The following is a 15016-nucleotide window of genomic DNA, read 5'->3' on the forward strand; positions in this document are numbered from 1 at the left end:
GAGCTCAGAGACAGCAAGGAATCCATCGGTACTCTTAAAGATCAAATTGACCAACTGTGGATGTGTACTTTCCACTAGATGTACTCTCTAAACAATACCCCCAGAGCAGGCATCCTCAATTAATGCATGTCCTACATCATGCAGCCCACTAGTAGACTGCCTCCTGAACGTTCTGTCCCTCAACCGGCTTCCTCTTCCCCTTTCTCACTTCCTTCTGCCCCCAGAAGATTTTTCCCAACGCACAGCTGGAGTAAGACAATGTGAGACCCTACACCTATTCAAGCGGGGGATCCTATAGACCTGATCTCAATATGGCCTTGACTTTGCTTGGTATAGTGGTACCACACACAAGCCCTATTCTGGGATGACAAGGGCTCCGTTGCCACCCCTTCAGTGAGTCAGTGGTTCTCTCTTTTCCCTGATGTGCAACTAGTCTGCTGTTTCCGGTCTCTGACCAGGCTGGGTTCCATCTGGGAGGAGAGAGTCCCCTGCCAACATGAGCAGCATGTCCTCTGTAAGCGGTGTAAGCGGTTCTCCTCCTGCCAGTCCAGTGAAATTCCTATGGGAGAAGACTTCCTGCCACCCTACCATAGGGCTCTACACCTGGGTGGGAGGTTGCTTCTCACAGGGCTCTCCACCACATGCACACAGCACCCTCACCTTCAGTGGTAGTAGGTGCACCATTCCAAGCAGGATTATGAGGGTAGCTGCTATCCCTCTTACATGCAGCCTTGTGGCAATGTCCTCTGCCAGAGCTCTCTGCTTGTTGGAGACTGGCAAGACTGCCAGCCTCAGGCTCAAAGACCCACATGAATGGCAGTGGCAAGAGGTCACAGGAGGGGGAAGGCATTTCATATACTACCTAAGGTAGAAGCCTGCTGAGCTCCTGCCTCTTCTCCCCAGCTGTATTTGTACAGGTGCTCTTTGATGATCCCTGCTCACATCACTTATGCCACCCCATGACTTCACCAGCTGGGGACCCCAATCAGGCGGGGGTTGTGCCTAGTTACTCTTACCCCGTCCCTGGGAATGCATACCCCAGAATCTGCATCCCCCCACCCCCCCATAGCAGATTTCTCCAGGAATGCAGCCCGCTGCCAGACTCGCTATGGTTGTTTAAGGCAGCTTAGCTGCTTCTATTACCTCTAGCACGTTCTTTCCTCGTGTAATGCGTGTTGTAGTCAAGCTCAAGCCCTGGGCTGGCCCTGGTGTGCGCGCTACCTCCTCAGCGGGGTCTCCCGAGGAGCGAAGTTGCTGCGGGTGGGGGGGAATCATTCCCCTTGTTCTCAGCCACCCCCGGGGCAAAGTCCCAGGCGCCTGGCTGGGCGCTGAGCGAGCGAGCGAACGCGCGGGAGGGGGGCGCGGACGCGCTCAGACTGCGGACGAGCCAGGCCACCTCCCGCTTGTAGCAAGCCGGCGTGAGCCAGAGGGAGCCCGGGAGCAGCGAAGCGCCAGCTCCGGCAGATCAATGGTGGGAGGGGAGGCGGGAGGAAGCCCAGCCTGACGTCAGGAAACTTTCTCGGTGGCTGAGCCGGGAGCTGAGGCTGAGGCGGGCGCTCGCGGAGCCGCTTCTTTCTCTGGGTGTCTCACAGGGGCCGGCCCCGGCTGCCACCCTCCATCTCTCCGCAAGGTACCCCGCGCTTCCTTCCTTCCTTCCTTCCTTCGGGCGGCTGCGGGGAGCGGCTGCCCGCGGCGCGCGTGGGACTCAGTCCCGCGGTGGCCGCTCCCTCCGGCCAAACTCCCCGGCAAGTCCGCAGGAGTTTGACGCCCCAGGCAGGACTTTCGGCGTTGGCGGCGGCTCTTTCATCCCTCGCCGGGGCCAGCCGCCGCAGGCAAGGGGAGGCGCCCCGCGGCGCTTGCCGGGCGCAGGCCGGGAACGGGGGCGCGTGGGGCTGCTCCCGGGGCTGCGGCGCCCGAGCGCGGTTTGGCGAGGGACCGGGGCAGCCCGCTGAGCGCGGCGGCTGGAGTGATGCTGGGCGAGCGTGGGGCAGCCTCGGCGTCCCGGGGAAACTTTTTTAGGTTGAGTGAGCGCGGGGCGAGCGGCCCGGGGGGCGGCCCCCCCCTCCGCCTGGGGCACCCAGCCATGAGCCCTGCAACCTCCCCACAGCCGCTCGCGGCGCAACTTCCAGTTCCTTTATTTGCTTTGCGCTGCAGCCGCCGCTGCGTTATGTCCAAGATCGGAAACGAGTGGCATCCAATTATCCCCCTCTTCCTCCTTCCAAAACGTGACACAGCGGTAGCGACCTAAGCACCTTTCCCTTCTTGGGCGTCTGGCTTTTGAGGGTTTGCTAGTGTTAGCAATGATTGCGCATCTTACCATGTTTTAGGATGTATGGCCTCCCCCCCGCAAGAGAGCGAGAGGGAGGTAGGGATTGGGGAGGGGGACATCGACATGTGTTGCACCAGATTTAGGAAACAGAAAAACGATTGATGGAGCCTGGCATGAACGTTTGGATTTTAGAGTGGTGAGGACAATACGTTGTGTGGAAGACTTTTCTAATAATATAGAGAAAATAACCCTTTGCTACATTCTCACTGTGGTCAGTATTGAATTGTATCACTAGAATTAATCATGCGATATTTCCCAGTGTGATGATTGCATAGAAAATAAACTAGTGCTGGAATTAATTTTCTCTCAGTAGGGCCTTCAGGAGATGCTGGGAAGTCCTCAGTCGTTGTCCCTCTGCATATACTTCTGAAATTGAGATCACCTTTGAAATTCAGTAATGATTATGGATTTTTAATCCTATATATCAATGAATACACCCAAAAAGAATCTATGAGGTTTTTTCTAATATTTATTAGACTATATTTGCTTTAAAACTTAAGGTAAACACATCTTATTTTTCTTCCCCAACTTTGAAATTATAGGGACTTTGTCAAGAATTTCAGACTCCAAATTTGACTTGGGATATGATAGGGAAACTTCCTCTCAGTTCTAAATATCTGTTTCCAAAACAAACACACACCCTATATTCTAGTGAGAAATGTAAAAAGTATAGTAAAGCCATTATCTCTGGCTTTTGTTGGTCCTATAAAGTTTTGTTTTGCTTCTCCTGGCTTAGCCATAGCAATTATGTTTTGGAGATGATCTGATATCACTGCTGATACGAATGAACGCATTATTGTTTTGCAGAGGAAGATTTTTCTGTACATAGCCAAACAAAAATAGAAAAGTTAATTTAAACCCCATAAAATAGGGCTTGTCAATCGGAAAGGAATGTGAAGACTATACTAATATTTGAGCCTAAACTTCAAGCTCAGAATCTGGGGGAGGGAGAAGGAGAGAACATTCAATTTCTAAGAGGGTTTGAAACTTAGAGATGACAGTGACCTTTAATGACACTCTTCTAAAAGAATGTAGTAAAATGCAATATAATTTCTGTGTCCTTACTTTAATCTCATTACCATGATTGTTCTTTAGTTGACTAATGACAATAACATAAGTTTTGGGACATCAGTGCAGATTTACTAAGAAATGAGAATACTGAGGAGACATTTTTCTTATTTTAATCCAAGGGTAATAACAGTTGGTCAAAGGCCAGTAAAGGTTAATTGTAGTCTTGAATATTTGTCATAAAAGGAATTCAGTTACTTTGACTGTTCCTTAATATTTAAAAAAAAACCCACAATGCTGATACTTAAACTCGTTGCTGCTTTATTTTAAATCACTCAATTGTCTTAAACTATCACTACATTTTTAATTTAAATGGAAAATAGTACTTCTAGTTGGATTCCAGTATGTAAGCTTCTAAAAAAAAAAAGTCTTCTCTATATTGAAGTAACTGAGAACATATTCAGAAGTCTAACTGACTCTGAAAGGAAGGCAGTAGTGGGCAGATGTGATGGTATACATGAATTTGACCTGAAATACTCTTTGAATGTACATATATTTATATAAAAATACATATGCTCTACTCTCTACTATTAAGAGTTTAAAATCTGAACATAGGAGGGGAACAATGAAAAGCAATGTGAGTGGTGATAAGAATACAATTTGTTAGTTTTGTGCTTTTTGGTATGTGCCTTTTCTTTTTATGGGCATATGTTCATTAGTTAATGAGCTTCATAAGTTAGTGTTTATAGGCCTCCTTGAAGAATTGTGTTTTCAGAAGGGAGTTGGAGGATCAAAAGGTGGAGATGCATAATATCTGAGCCATGGATTAAGGTTTTAGGACTATGTAACAGGATGGAAGAACTCAAGGGGGCAGCTGATTGTGTGCGTTGGACAGAGTAAGGTGGGGAAGGAAGACAGTGGAAAAAGATAGCTGGAGTCAGGTTGTGGAGCACTTTGGAAGTAAAGACAAGGGTCTTAAACTTGCTTTGGACAACAATTGGAAGCCTGCAGAGGGATCTGACGAGGGTTATAATGGCAGGCTAGGTAGATTGCCTGAAGCATTTCAGATAGTATTAATGAGGGTAAGGTGGATACTGGGAGATCAAAGAGGACGAGGCTGATGCAAAAAGAAAAGGAGGACTTGTGGCACCTTAGAGACTAACCAATTTATTTGAGCATAAGCTTTCGTGAGCTACAGCTCACTTCATCAGACAAGGGTACTGGTGATAGGCTGTTTGCCAATTTTGATATAGTTATTTTAGAATAACTAAATACACAGGTTGATACTGAATACTATACAATTAAAAGCACATAAGTTCTCATCAACCTGTGGCAACAATTCTGTACTCTTTCAAGTTCCTTTGTGTACAGTACAGTTTAAAGTCAGTTCTTCAACACAGGTCTACAAAATCCAGTCATCTGTTTTGTAAATCCTTAGAATTTCTTTAAATTTTTTTTGAAAATTCTATTTTTCTTCAAACTTCATTACATTAAAAATATAATGAAATATTAGAGGTAAACAGAGTGATATATGCATTGCAGTGTAGAATAGGGCTGTATAACGTGTATTGAAGATAAAGGTATTTTGAAGCATACAGTTCTAAATACAGAATATCAAAAGAATCATGAAAATATTTGAGATCATAATATAAATAGTACCAGTGTACTTTGATTACGGAACTAGTTTTTCTCCCAAGAGATGATCCATGAATAGCATGAGGAAATAATCAGAACTACCAGATACACTCATTAAAGAAAACTTGAAACTAGGAGCGTATCAAGTGCCCCTACCTTTATCTGGAGGGACCATTTAAGAAGAGAGAGAGGATAGTTCATTCTCTGTAACATTTCAGTTGTTGGTTTCTCTGCTATTACTTCCAACCACGTTGCCAATTAGTGCCCGTTTTGGTGATTTTTCTGATGGATACCAGTCCACTGAGAACTGAACTGATATCACCTAATTCATTTCACAAATGCTAGTAAATGCTTAGATGGAAACAATTTCCAGTCACTACAGAACTGAATTTAAATTATATGAATGACAGACATCAGAGGCTCTGTTTGTAACAACTAATCCCCTGAGCCAAAAAAGTTCTGAATTGAGCTTTTAGAACAGAATTTATATAACAATGCATAAATTATGCAATAATAAACCTTGCCCTCCTTTCTCTCAATAGTAATCTCATTTTTGAGTGGATAATCACAATGAGGGAATCAGATTATTGCCCAGGAAAGAACAGAGACTATATTATTGCTATTATAACACAAGCAGTGCCCCCACACAAACTGCTTAACAACATTCTCCACATATCTCTCACCTTAACCATACTTCCTCTAAGGATTTTAGAAACTGATGCCCTTGGGGTCCAATCCTGCTCATTTTACTCATGTGTATGTCACTGAAGTTGTTGCCTGACCATTGCAGTCCCATCTGCCCTAGTCCAAAGTAGGCCATAATTTCAGAGGAGTTGAGCTGCGCTTGGGTTATAAGTAGTCAAAAGTTGTATTTATCTTGGAAAAAATATTTATTTTGCTTAAATTTAAAAACTTTTGATTTTTATGGACTGTCTGCTGTTCACATACTTACTTATCTCCTATTGACAGCAGTGGAATTGTCAAGGTTCCTCCCCCACTCTGAACTCTAGGGTACAGATGTGGTGACCTGCATGAAAAACCTCCTAAGCTTATCTTTACCAGCTTAGGTCAAAACTTCCCCAAGGTACAAAATATTCCACCCTTTGTCCTTGGATTGGCCGCTACCACCACCAAACTAATACTGGTTACTGGGGAAGAGCTGTTTGGACGCGTCCTTCCCCCCAAAATACTTCCCAAAACCTTGCACCCCACTTCCTGGACAAGGTTTGGTAAAAAGCCTCACCAATTTGCCTAGGTGGCTACAGACCCAGACCCTTGGATCTTAAGAACAATGAACAATCCTCCCAACACTTGCACCCCCCTTTCCTGGGAAATGTTGGATAAAAAGCCTCACCAATTTGCATAGGTGACCACAGACCCAAACCCTTGGATCTGAGAACAATGAAAAAGCATTCAGTTTCTTACAAGAAGACTTTTAATAAAAATAGAAGTAAATAGAAATAAAGAAATCCCCCCTGTAAAATCAGGATGGTAGATATCTTACAGGGTAATTAGATTCAAAAACATAGAGAACCCCTCTAGGCAAAACCTTTAGTTACAAAAAAGATACACAGACAGAATTAGTTATTCTATTCAGCACAATTCTTTTCTCAGCCATTTAAAGAAATCATAATCTAACACATGCCTAGCTAGATTACTTACTAAAAGTTCTAAGACTCCATGCCTGGTCTATCCACGGCAGAAAACCAGCATATAGACAGACACACAGACCCTTTGTTTTTCTCCCTCCTCCCATCTTTTGAAAGTATCTTGTCTCCTCATTGGTCATTTTGGTCAGGTGCCAGCGAGGTTACTTTAGCTTCTTAACCCTTTACAGGTGAGAGGAGCTTTCCCCTGGCCAGGAGGGATTTCAAAGGGGTTTACCCTTCCCTTTATATTTATGACAGGAATACCACAACAGATCTAATTCTGTAGAGGAAAAATGTCACATGTAGGTGACTTAAAAAAAATAAAAAGAGCAGAGGAAAGTTTTGTGTTCCCTGAAGTTCTTTAAAGTGAAGTTCTACTCTGAAAACAGACACTAAGGTTCTATGTTTGTTTCTTTCTGTATCCAATCTTCTCAGTTTTTGTAAGTAGAAAGGATGTTTTTCTGACAGCCAGCTTTGTATATTCAGCCTGGGTTCTGAGAGTGAACGGGGTTCTTTTCATCTCATACATCATCAAGGTTCAGTTATATCTGAGCAGCCCCACTGTCTTCAAATTATTATCACAGTGACACCTGTGCAACCCAATGGCCTTCAATGAGTTTGCACAGGTGGAATTGATTGGAACTTAGTAAACAATTCTGGTAATGATGCACAAGTTGGGAGAGACTCTACATGTCATTCAGTCATAGCTCTGTTCTCTCTGCAGGCTTAACAGGAGTAGCAAACAATACAAATTTATTTTTGTCGCGAAGATCTGCAGATATGACCCTAAATACAGGCAAAGAGAATATGCGTTGAGTAAAGAGGTGGAGTTTTTATAGAGTAGCATTATAGTCTTATAGAATTCTTTAGGCACTAAAATTGAGTCACAAACTTCAAGAATACTTTTTAATAGTTCAAAGGGCTAATATTTTTATTTTCAATATTATTTCCTCTTCCAGCTTTTCACACATACTTGACTTAATGTAAGTTCTTAACATTCCAAACAGATTGATATTTCCAGCATTCTACTATTGATTTAAGTGTAATCGTTGTTCCTAGGTAACTGGAGCCACTTGGACTTTTCCCATACTATGCCTAGATGCATGAATTTTGTCTTTAGGGCTGTCAATTCAGCACTTTTCAAGAGCAATAAAATCACATGAAAATTTAAAAAATGCACTCAAATTGTTGTGCAGTGCATTATTTTTAGATAAGGTGAAATAGCTCAGAGTGCACTGTGGGATTCTTAATAACTTTTTTCAAGGTCCCAGATTAGCATTTTCAGTTTGAATGAGGGCAGGCTTAGAGGAGCAAAAGATTAATACCTGTTTTTGGTCAATTAGTAAAGATGGGTAGCCATATGTGTACCTTCTTGAATATCACCTATCATAACCTGAGATTGCCTGTTCCTTTAAAAAATGAAGACCTCAGCATGACCTTAACTAGTCGTGATTTCTTTTCCAAACAAGTTGCACGTTTGGCCAGCATACCCATTGGACTTTTGTGCTTACTTAACACAAATAATCATCTTATATTGCTTTGAAAGTTACAATAAATACTACAGGTTTCAGAGTAACAGCGCTGTAGCTCACGAAAGCTCATGCTCAAATAAATTGGTTAGTCTCTAAGGTGCCACAAGTACTCCTTTTCTTTTTGCGAATAAATACTACATCCCTAATGAGTACTTCCTGCTTTTACATTATTTTAAATCAGTTTGCCAAACTATATATCTCCTTGTGCCACTGACTTTTTAGTAGAAATCTACACTGAAATAAATGGGAAGCTTTTTTAAAAATAGAAAAAAAAAATCTGATGCAAAATGGCTCTTGCTGTAGTGTACCCTACAATTGGCTTCTGTTACTTTTTAAAAGAGGTTATTCCTGAAATGCTATAGTAATCTTCTGTGCATTCAGGCATGTGCAGGCCAAACATATTAGGATTCATAAACAAAGAGTTTGTATGTTCTCAATGCCATCTTTTTAATGTTTGTTAGGACTAGCCCTCCATATACCATACTATTTTGCTACATTATGTCTCTTGCACTTCTTGTGTGTAGAATTGCCAGCCACAAGTGTTTGAAATCATGATTGGCTTAAAAAATTTGTGATTAAAGTCAAATAATAAATCTTGGATTTTTTAGTTGCCTTTTAGCCTTTGAGCCTTATGAGTGCCCTCAAGTCTCATTTGCAAGCTTTTCTTTGTAATCATGAGAGGCTAACACTTTTTTAAATATAAGGACTGAGATTCTCACATAAATACAAGATTCCAGGCCCTGGGGCTCTAAGAAAAACAAATATTGTGAGATTAGCAATAAGATTACAAGGGATGGTATCACTGTGGGTGAGCTTTTGCTGAAATAAGATTTATTATTAAATGAGAAGATATTGTCAAAGTATTTCACTTTCATCCATATTTAAATTCTGATTTGAGGTACATGTTGGTTGTAGGATAGCTCTAACTAAATGGCAGTATACCTGTTGAATGTAGCACTGAAATCACTTCATATTCAATGCTAGATATAATGGTTTTCAGAAATAGTGTAGCTACCTCCCTTTTCTTCCTCCAACCATGTGAGGTGAAATAGGGATAGAACTTTGGACCTTTAGCTGCAGTGTACATTCCAGTGGAGAGTCTAAGCAGCAGGTAAGTGTCAAATTCACTGGTAAGTTACCAGTAATGTAAGGTCTCTTTGTGTTGCAAATCATACCCATTTTAAAATAAGCAAAGATTCTAAAATAATATCAAAGTGGGTCATTAAAATTAAGCAATAAATGTAGCAGGAGGTAAAGTACATATGTTTTTTTATAATACTGAATGCTTAACCAAGTCAGCATATGGGAGTAGGTGGATATATAGCTAACATAAACAGTAGTTTGAGAGACCGAAAGCCCACAGCTGTGCCCCTTAATCTGTTTCATATGTGCAAGCTTTAGAGGTGAGTGTGTTGTAGCTTTGTAAACAAAAAGATCTTTAGCATCTGAGTTTAGTCATGATCTCTCCCTTGAAGGGAGCAGGCTACAAATTGCAATACCAATTTTGTATGCTTTACTGCAGTATTAATATCAAATTTATCATGTTGAGCAAATAAATTTAGGCTGGTGGAAAGACTTTTTTTCAACAAATTTTGCAGCTGGAACTGATACTAATACTCTTATCTCTCAGTACCATACAGTAATTGCAGTTAATTGGTTGCTGGATAACTGCTTCTGCCATGTGTTGTGGTGTGAAAATGTAATATATCAACAGTAATAAATCACAACATTAGTATGTATAACTTTAATGTTTTGAGAGAATTTCCAGATCAATCATCCATGGGTGAAACATTTCATATGAAATTCCAGTACCAGTGCATTCCCCACACTTTTGTAGCTAAAGTGCTTGTTACTACTATTACTTAAGTATTAATTTATTGGATATTATTTATTTGGGTAATTTATGCATTAAGTTAAACCAGTAGTGTTTGCTGCTGGTAACATGAAAATCAAGATTGGGTGCAGATGTGGAACCAAAGTCCATAATTAGGAAGTGACCGGAATACTCATGCCTTTTTTCACACAGTCATTTAGAAATGTTGGCACCCCCATTAAATCACAACCAGCCTGCATTCTAATATAACCCCTCTGTAATTTCCCAGTTGTCTGAATCATGCCAGGCTTTTCTTGCTCAGCTATGGGGGCTCATGTAAATACAGTCCCACTTGTAACTGTGACTGCAAGACAAAAACTGATCCCAAAATTTGGAGATTGTTTTCTGAAAGATGCACTCTTGTGACCATTGTCTCCAATTACAATGGTCACAAGAGTGCATCTTTCAGAAAACAACCTGGCTTAGAAGGGACACTAGGGAGCTTTCCAGTGCATCAGAAATAGACATTCCTCCAAGGCTGAATAGAAGCACAGACATTTGAGAGAGGCAAATGGGAAGTTCCACGAGGAACAGTGGGCTAAACTGGACTCTTTATCTTCTGCAAGCTTCAGGCCTTGCTGATGATACAGGGGATATAAAACTCTACATTCCGCCCAAGGATTGTGGGGAAAATACCAGTGCAGAAATTAGAGACCAGGTGAAAAAGAGACCTTTATCATGATGGAGATTTGAACTCCAGTTGAAACTGTATTCATGACTTGCTCAGTTGCACCTAACTATTAAAGGATATGCACTTGTGTGTGTGCAAAAATGGGTAATTGACAGGAGTTGTCTGTAATTTTTTGGTGTATCTTTGGCTTTTACTTGTCGAAAGTACACACTGAGATGCAGAAAAGTCAGAGGGAGAAAAGCTGATGTTATTGGATGACTAGTTTATGCAGGTAAAGAGACTTGAACTTAGAAGCAGTTTTTTGTGTGAGTGCACGCACATGTTCGTATTGGATTATGGGTCATTGTGTTCCCATCCTTTCATTATTCAGAACTTCCCTTTGGCCAATAAAATCTCAAATGCTGTCACACTTTGTGAGCTTTAAGATAGTTATGTGTACAGAACAAGAGAACATGTATCGCTCGCTAACCAAAGCACTGTATAGCTATCTTCTTTAAAGAAGTGTTACAACAAACATGGATGAACTTCTGCTGTGGCTTTGCTGTTATGTCTGATGAAAAATTTTTTTAGCGGGACTCCTTGTTCTGTACCTAGAAGCTAAACTGTGGCACACTGCAGGGGGCACACATTCAGCTGTAGACCACATATGGGTTAAGCACTAACCATGCTTCACAGAGTAAGGATGTGTCCCTCTAACTGTCAGATATGTGCATGCTGATCCACATGATCTTCTGTTTAAAAAATACCTAATGATCATGTATAAATGGAGTTTAACTTTTGTTTATAATCAATATGCTAGATGACTCAAACTGTACAAAGGTCTGGTAGCGTTTACTGTTGAGAATGGTCTGAAGAGAATAGTTAGCTCCTTTCATGTTGATGTGCAGAAAAAAGAGGCCTCGCTGTCGTCTTCCTTTGTGACTCATCCTGGATCGTAAAGCAACTTGCCAAGTGTCTAGGATCGGCTGGGAATTGGATATTGGCTAGCTGGTTGAGGTTTCATCTAGAAAAGACAGAGGTAAAGGGAAAGCAACCATGAAAAATGAGGCTTGTCTCACACCCTTATTAAGAAGGTGCCTGCCACTTGCTAAATGGAGGAGTAAGGATGCTGCAGCAGGTTGGCTGTAGGAGCTTGCTAGAGGGAAGGTTGGGAAGAGAGGTATTCAGAGAGGATGTGGAAAATGTGGAGAAGTAGTAGCATATGCATTCTGTACTGTTGACAAATTGCTTATTTTGTTTATCTATTGTTTTATCTACTTCAGTTGTAAGATCTTTGTGATAGGGACTCTCTGCTAGTATGTGTACGTGTGTCTGTGTGTGTGTGTACAGTGCCTCTGATTGAGGGTCTCTTATCACTTCTCATTTAGGCACTACCAGAATGTGATGGATTCTAAGATTGCTGCTATTTAAGAGTGGAAAAGACTTGTTGCTTTTTTTATTTCACATGTGAACATTGTCGTACTTACTAGTGCCTTTCCCACAGCCAGGTTGGACTTCTATTTTGTTCTAGAGGGGGCCTACACCTTATGACCACCTGGAAAATTGTATACAGTGGAGAATGTAGCTGCTTGTTCACTAACTAGGATTTTCTGTAGGAGTACTCTATCCCTGTACTCCATTATCTGCCTTGGCTACCAGATTATACTGAGTGAAATTTCAAATGTTGTTGTTAATTTCTAAAGCCCTAACTATTCAGGGAATTGCCTATCTTAGAGATCCCTTTCCCTGCGTGTGGCTCTGTGGCAGTATCAGGCAGCTGAGGCACTGAATAGCAATAGGTTTAAATGAGAACTGGTGTAAATGAGAATAGAAATAGGGTGTTCTTGGGGGAGGGTGAATGGCAGGATGTCTGCAGCTATTTAATTTGTTAATGTGCCCTCCTGTGCCAGAGCTCAGGTTTGATGAATGTTGGGGAACATTCCAAGGCCTATCTTTTTCCAGATTCTTTAGAGAGAGAGAGTTGGATGTTGAATGAAGTTTTGGGGTCAATGCCTGGCAGCATCCTTTGTGGTATTGTGCTAATTTGTGAAAGTATTGTTTTTCTAAGAGTGTTTAAAGTATATTTAGAAAATGCAAATCAAAACATGAATGCGTTAAAATAAACAGGATCTTCTCTGATATCCAGGCCCACCCAGCAAGATTTTGTAAGTCAGTGACTCCCCCCTCGTGAGCTGTTATATTTTGATCATGGAAGTTGCCTAATAAGAGTCCTATCTTGGTAAACTAGACCAGTCCTGTCTATTTTAAACAAAGTATTGTTTGTGTAGGTGAAGGAGTGTCACATTAGGACAAGTTTTGTTATCATAGGTCTTGCCTACTCTAGGAAAAAATGGTACCTGTTTTTCCCAGCAACAGGGCAGCTGTATTGTTACTGAGAAACAGCAACATTGCCTGGAAATGGATACAAAATCTCCTAGCATAAATATACCCTCAGGCCCTTACAGTATATAGGTCAGAGTTTAACTTGCAGTTCTAAAGAGTCTTAATGAGGTGTGTTGTTGTTTCTCATCACAGCAGCCCACCTACATCATCTATGCCCATCCAAACAGTTGTAAATTATCAAAAGCCCTGAGTATTTTATGTATCATTGTAGATAATTTAACCTTTTTCTTATCTCCAGTTAATCATCAGTGCTGACTCTTCTCTGTTCAAGGACATACACCTGCAAACATGATGCTGGGGTAAACCTGAATGGTATGTTAACAGCACTCCTGCTTTTCTGGTGAGTGGTGGAGGAGTTTGTTCCATTGTGCTGGTGGTTGCTATGCACACTTAGACATGCTGATTTATGTTTTTATTTGTTCTTGTTCTAGTTTCAGCCCCCATGAATTTTCCCACTAGTTTTATTTTCTGCCACCCCAAATCATGCTGCATTGCAGCACATGCTTAACAGGGTCTAATCTGATTCAAGATTAACCTCTTTTAAACTTTCCTCTTATTACTATTACCATACTGTTAATCTTATGTACAATGGTTGTACTGTTCATAATCCAATCAATTCCTATCACCTTCCACTTAATTGGGACACACTTAAATGGGATATCTTCGCAAACTGAATTAAACCCAATGACATTACCAAGGACTGCTGCTTAACAAGGATGATAATTCTATTTAATTAAGATACCTGCAGTTGATTAAGTGATACTTAAATAGGGATAACTAGTATTTGTGATGCTCTGGGTGATATTGCTTTGTCTTCCTTTAAACAACCTTTACCACTGCCTTCTTCAAGTTCACTCCCATCAGGCTCACAGTATTGCACACTTGTCAGAAAATTCATGATGGTATTTCTCTAGTTCAGTTGGGTTGCAGCTCACTGAGCTGTATTCTGCGGGGAGCGGCGGGGGGGGGGGGATTTCACGTGTACATGTGTTACTTTAATGAGCCAGCAGGATTAATTTTAGTGGAGTAAAAAGCTTGAGAACCTCTCAGATACCAAATGACTTGACTTCTCTTAAAGCCCATGATCCTCTCAGCATCCATATGGAGGGGAAACTGCACCCATGAAGGGTGGGAGGGGGCAGAGGTGCTCACAGGAAGTACTGGTCTTGCAAAAATGGTGCTCTCTAGGGCCAGTGGGAACCAGGCAGCAGAGGAATCAAGGGGCATCTGCATGATCCTGAACAGTGTGTGGGTTAAGGGAGTGGTTATTCCTGCACAGAAGACAATCCGGCCCAAGGCTAAGAACTTTGCTCCTTTGGGATGCTAGGCTATCCACCTGGGGTATGTTGAAAGTGAATCCATACGACTTCTACATAGTCCCAGGTACTACTGGTCAGATTTTGTATTTTCTTTGGCATTCTGAAAAATAATTAAATTAATTAAACTATGAAAATATCCTCAACAACTGACAGTGCCTGGTTTATTACATGTAATCATTAGAAAAACCAAGTGAAAAATTGCAATAGAGCATTAACAAGCCCCTAAAACATGTGTTACTCCTTTTCCCCTAAACTCCAATGTAACACAAATTAATTTCACTCATGGTTTTGTATCTCATCTTTGCATGGCTTGCTGTTACTTGTTTATCCCCTTCTCATGTCTGAGTGTTATGATCCCACATTGAATTGAATTTATTGTATCTGTGAAAACTGCCTTTCATGAGATTCTATCAAGGGCAAATGTTTGCTCTTGGCTATGCTGGTGTAAATCCACAATAACTCCATTGGAGTCAATGCTCATTTACACAGTAAGCTATTGCAGGCAGGAGCCTTCTTTTTCTTACCTGGTTTAACAGTGCTTACCACAATGGGGTCCCTGAGCACTACCACAATACAAATAATGAAGAGTGCTTATAATCCTTGAGATTCACAGTGATCTAACGTGGTGGAATTTGACCCAGAGTGTTATGCTCATGAA

The 15016-nt window shown here is 41.4% G+C and overlaps 1 protein-coding gene and 1 long non-coding RNA gene across 16 annotated transcripts in view; one reads left to right on the forward strand and one right to left on the reverse strand.

The window, feature by feature from the left end:
- The window catches only part of LOC311528137, a 64003-nt gene extending 62693 nt beyond the window's left edge, over nucleotides 1-1310 (reverse strand). For both annotated transcript variants that reach the window (XR_014713520.1, XR_014713521.1), the window contains exon 1: nucleotides 1144-1310. This is a non-coding gene — a long non-coding RNA (uncharacterized lncRNA). The remainder of the gene's footprint in view (nucleotides 1-1143) is intronic.
- A 182-nt stretch (nucleotides 1311-1492) lies between these two features.
- GULP1 (GULP PTB domain containing engulfment adaptor 1) overlaps nucleotides 1493-15016 on the forward strand; it is a 294296-nt gene continuing 280772 nt past the window's right edge. For 4 of the 14 annotated variants that reach the window (XM_084642808.1, XM_084642807.1, XM_084642811.1 and 1 more), the window contains exons 1-2: nucleotides 1494-1630; nucleotides 13278-13379. Coding sequence is in view for 3 of the 14 variants with exons in the window: in XM_084642801.1 (XP_084498927.1) it covers nucleotides 13354-13379 (26 nt within the window). In the remaining 11 variants the exon portion in view is untranslated. Of the gene's footprint in view, nucleotides 1631-13277; nucleotides 13380-15016 lie in introns of those variants that run through there. The other 10 variants (XM_084642803.1, XM_084642804.1, XM_084642801.1 and 7 more) reach the window with 7 other exon arrangements.

Source organism: Lepidochelys olivacea, assembly GCF_965140295.1.
Source record: "Lepidochelys olivacea isolate rLepOli2 genome assembly, chromosome: 11".
NCBI lineage: Eukaryota > Metazoa > Chordata > Testudines > Cheloniidae > Lepidochelys > Lepidochelys olivacea.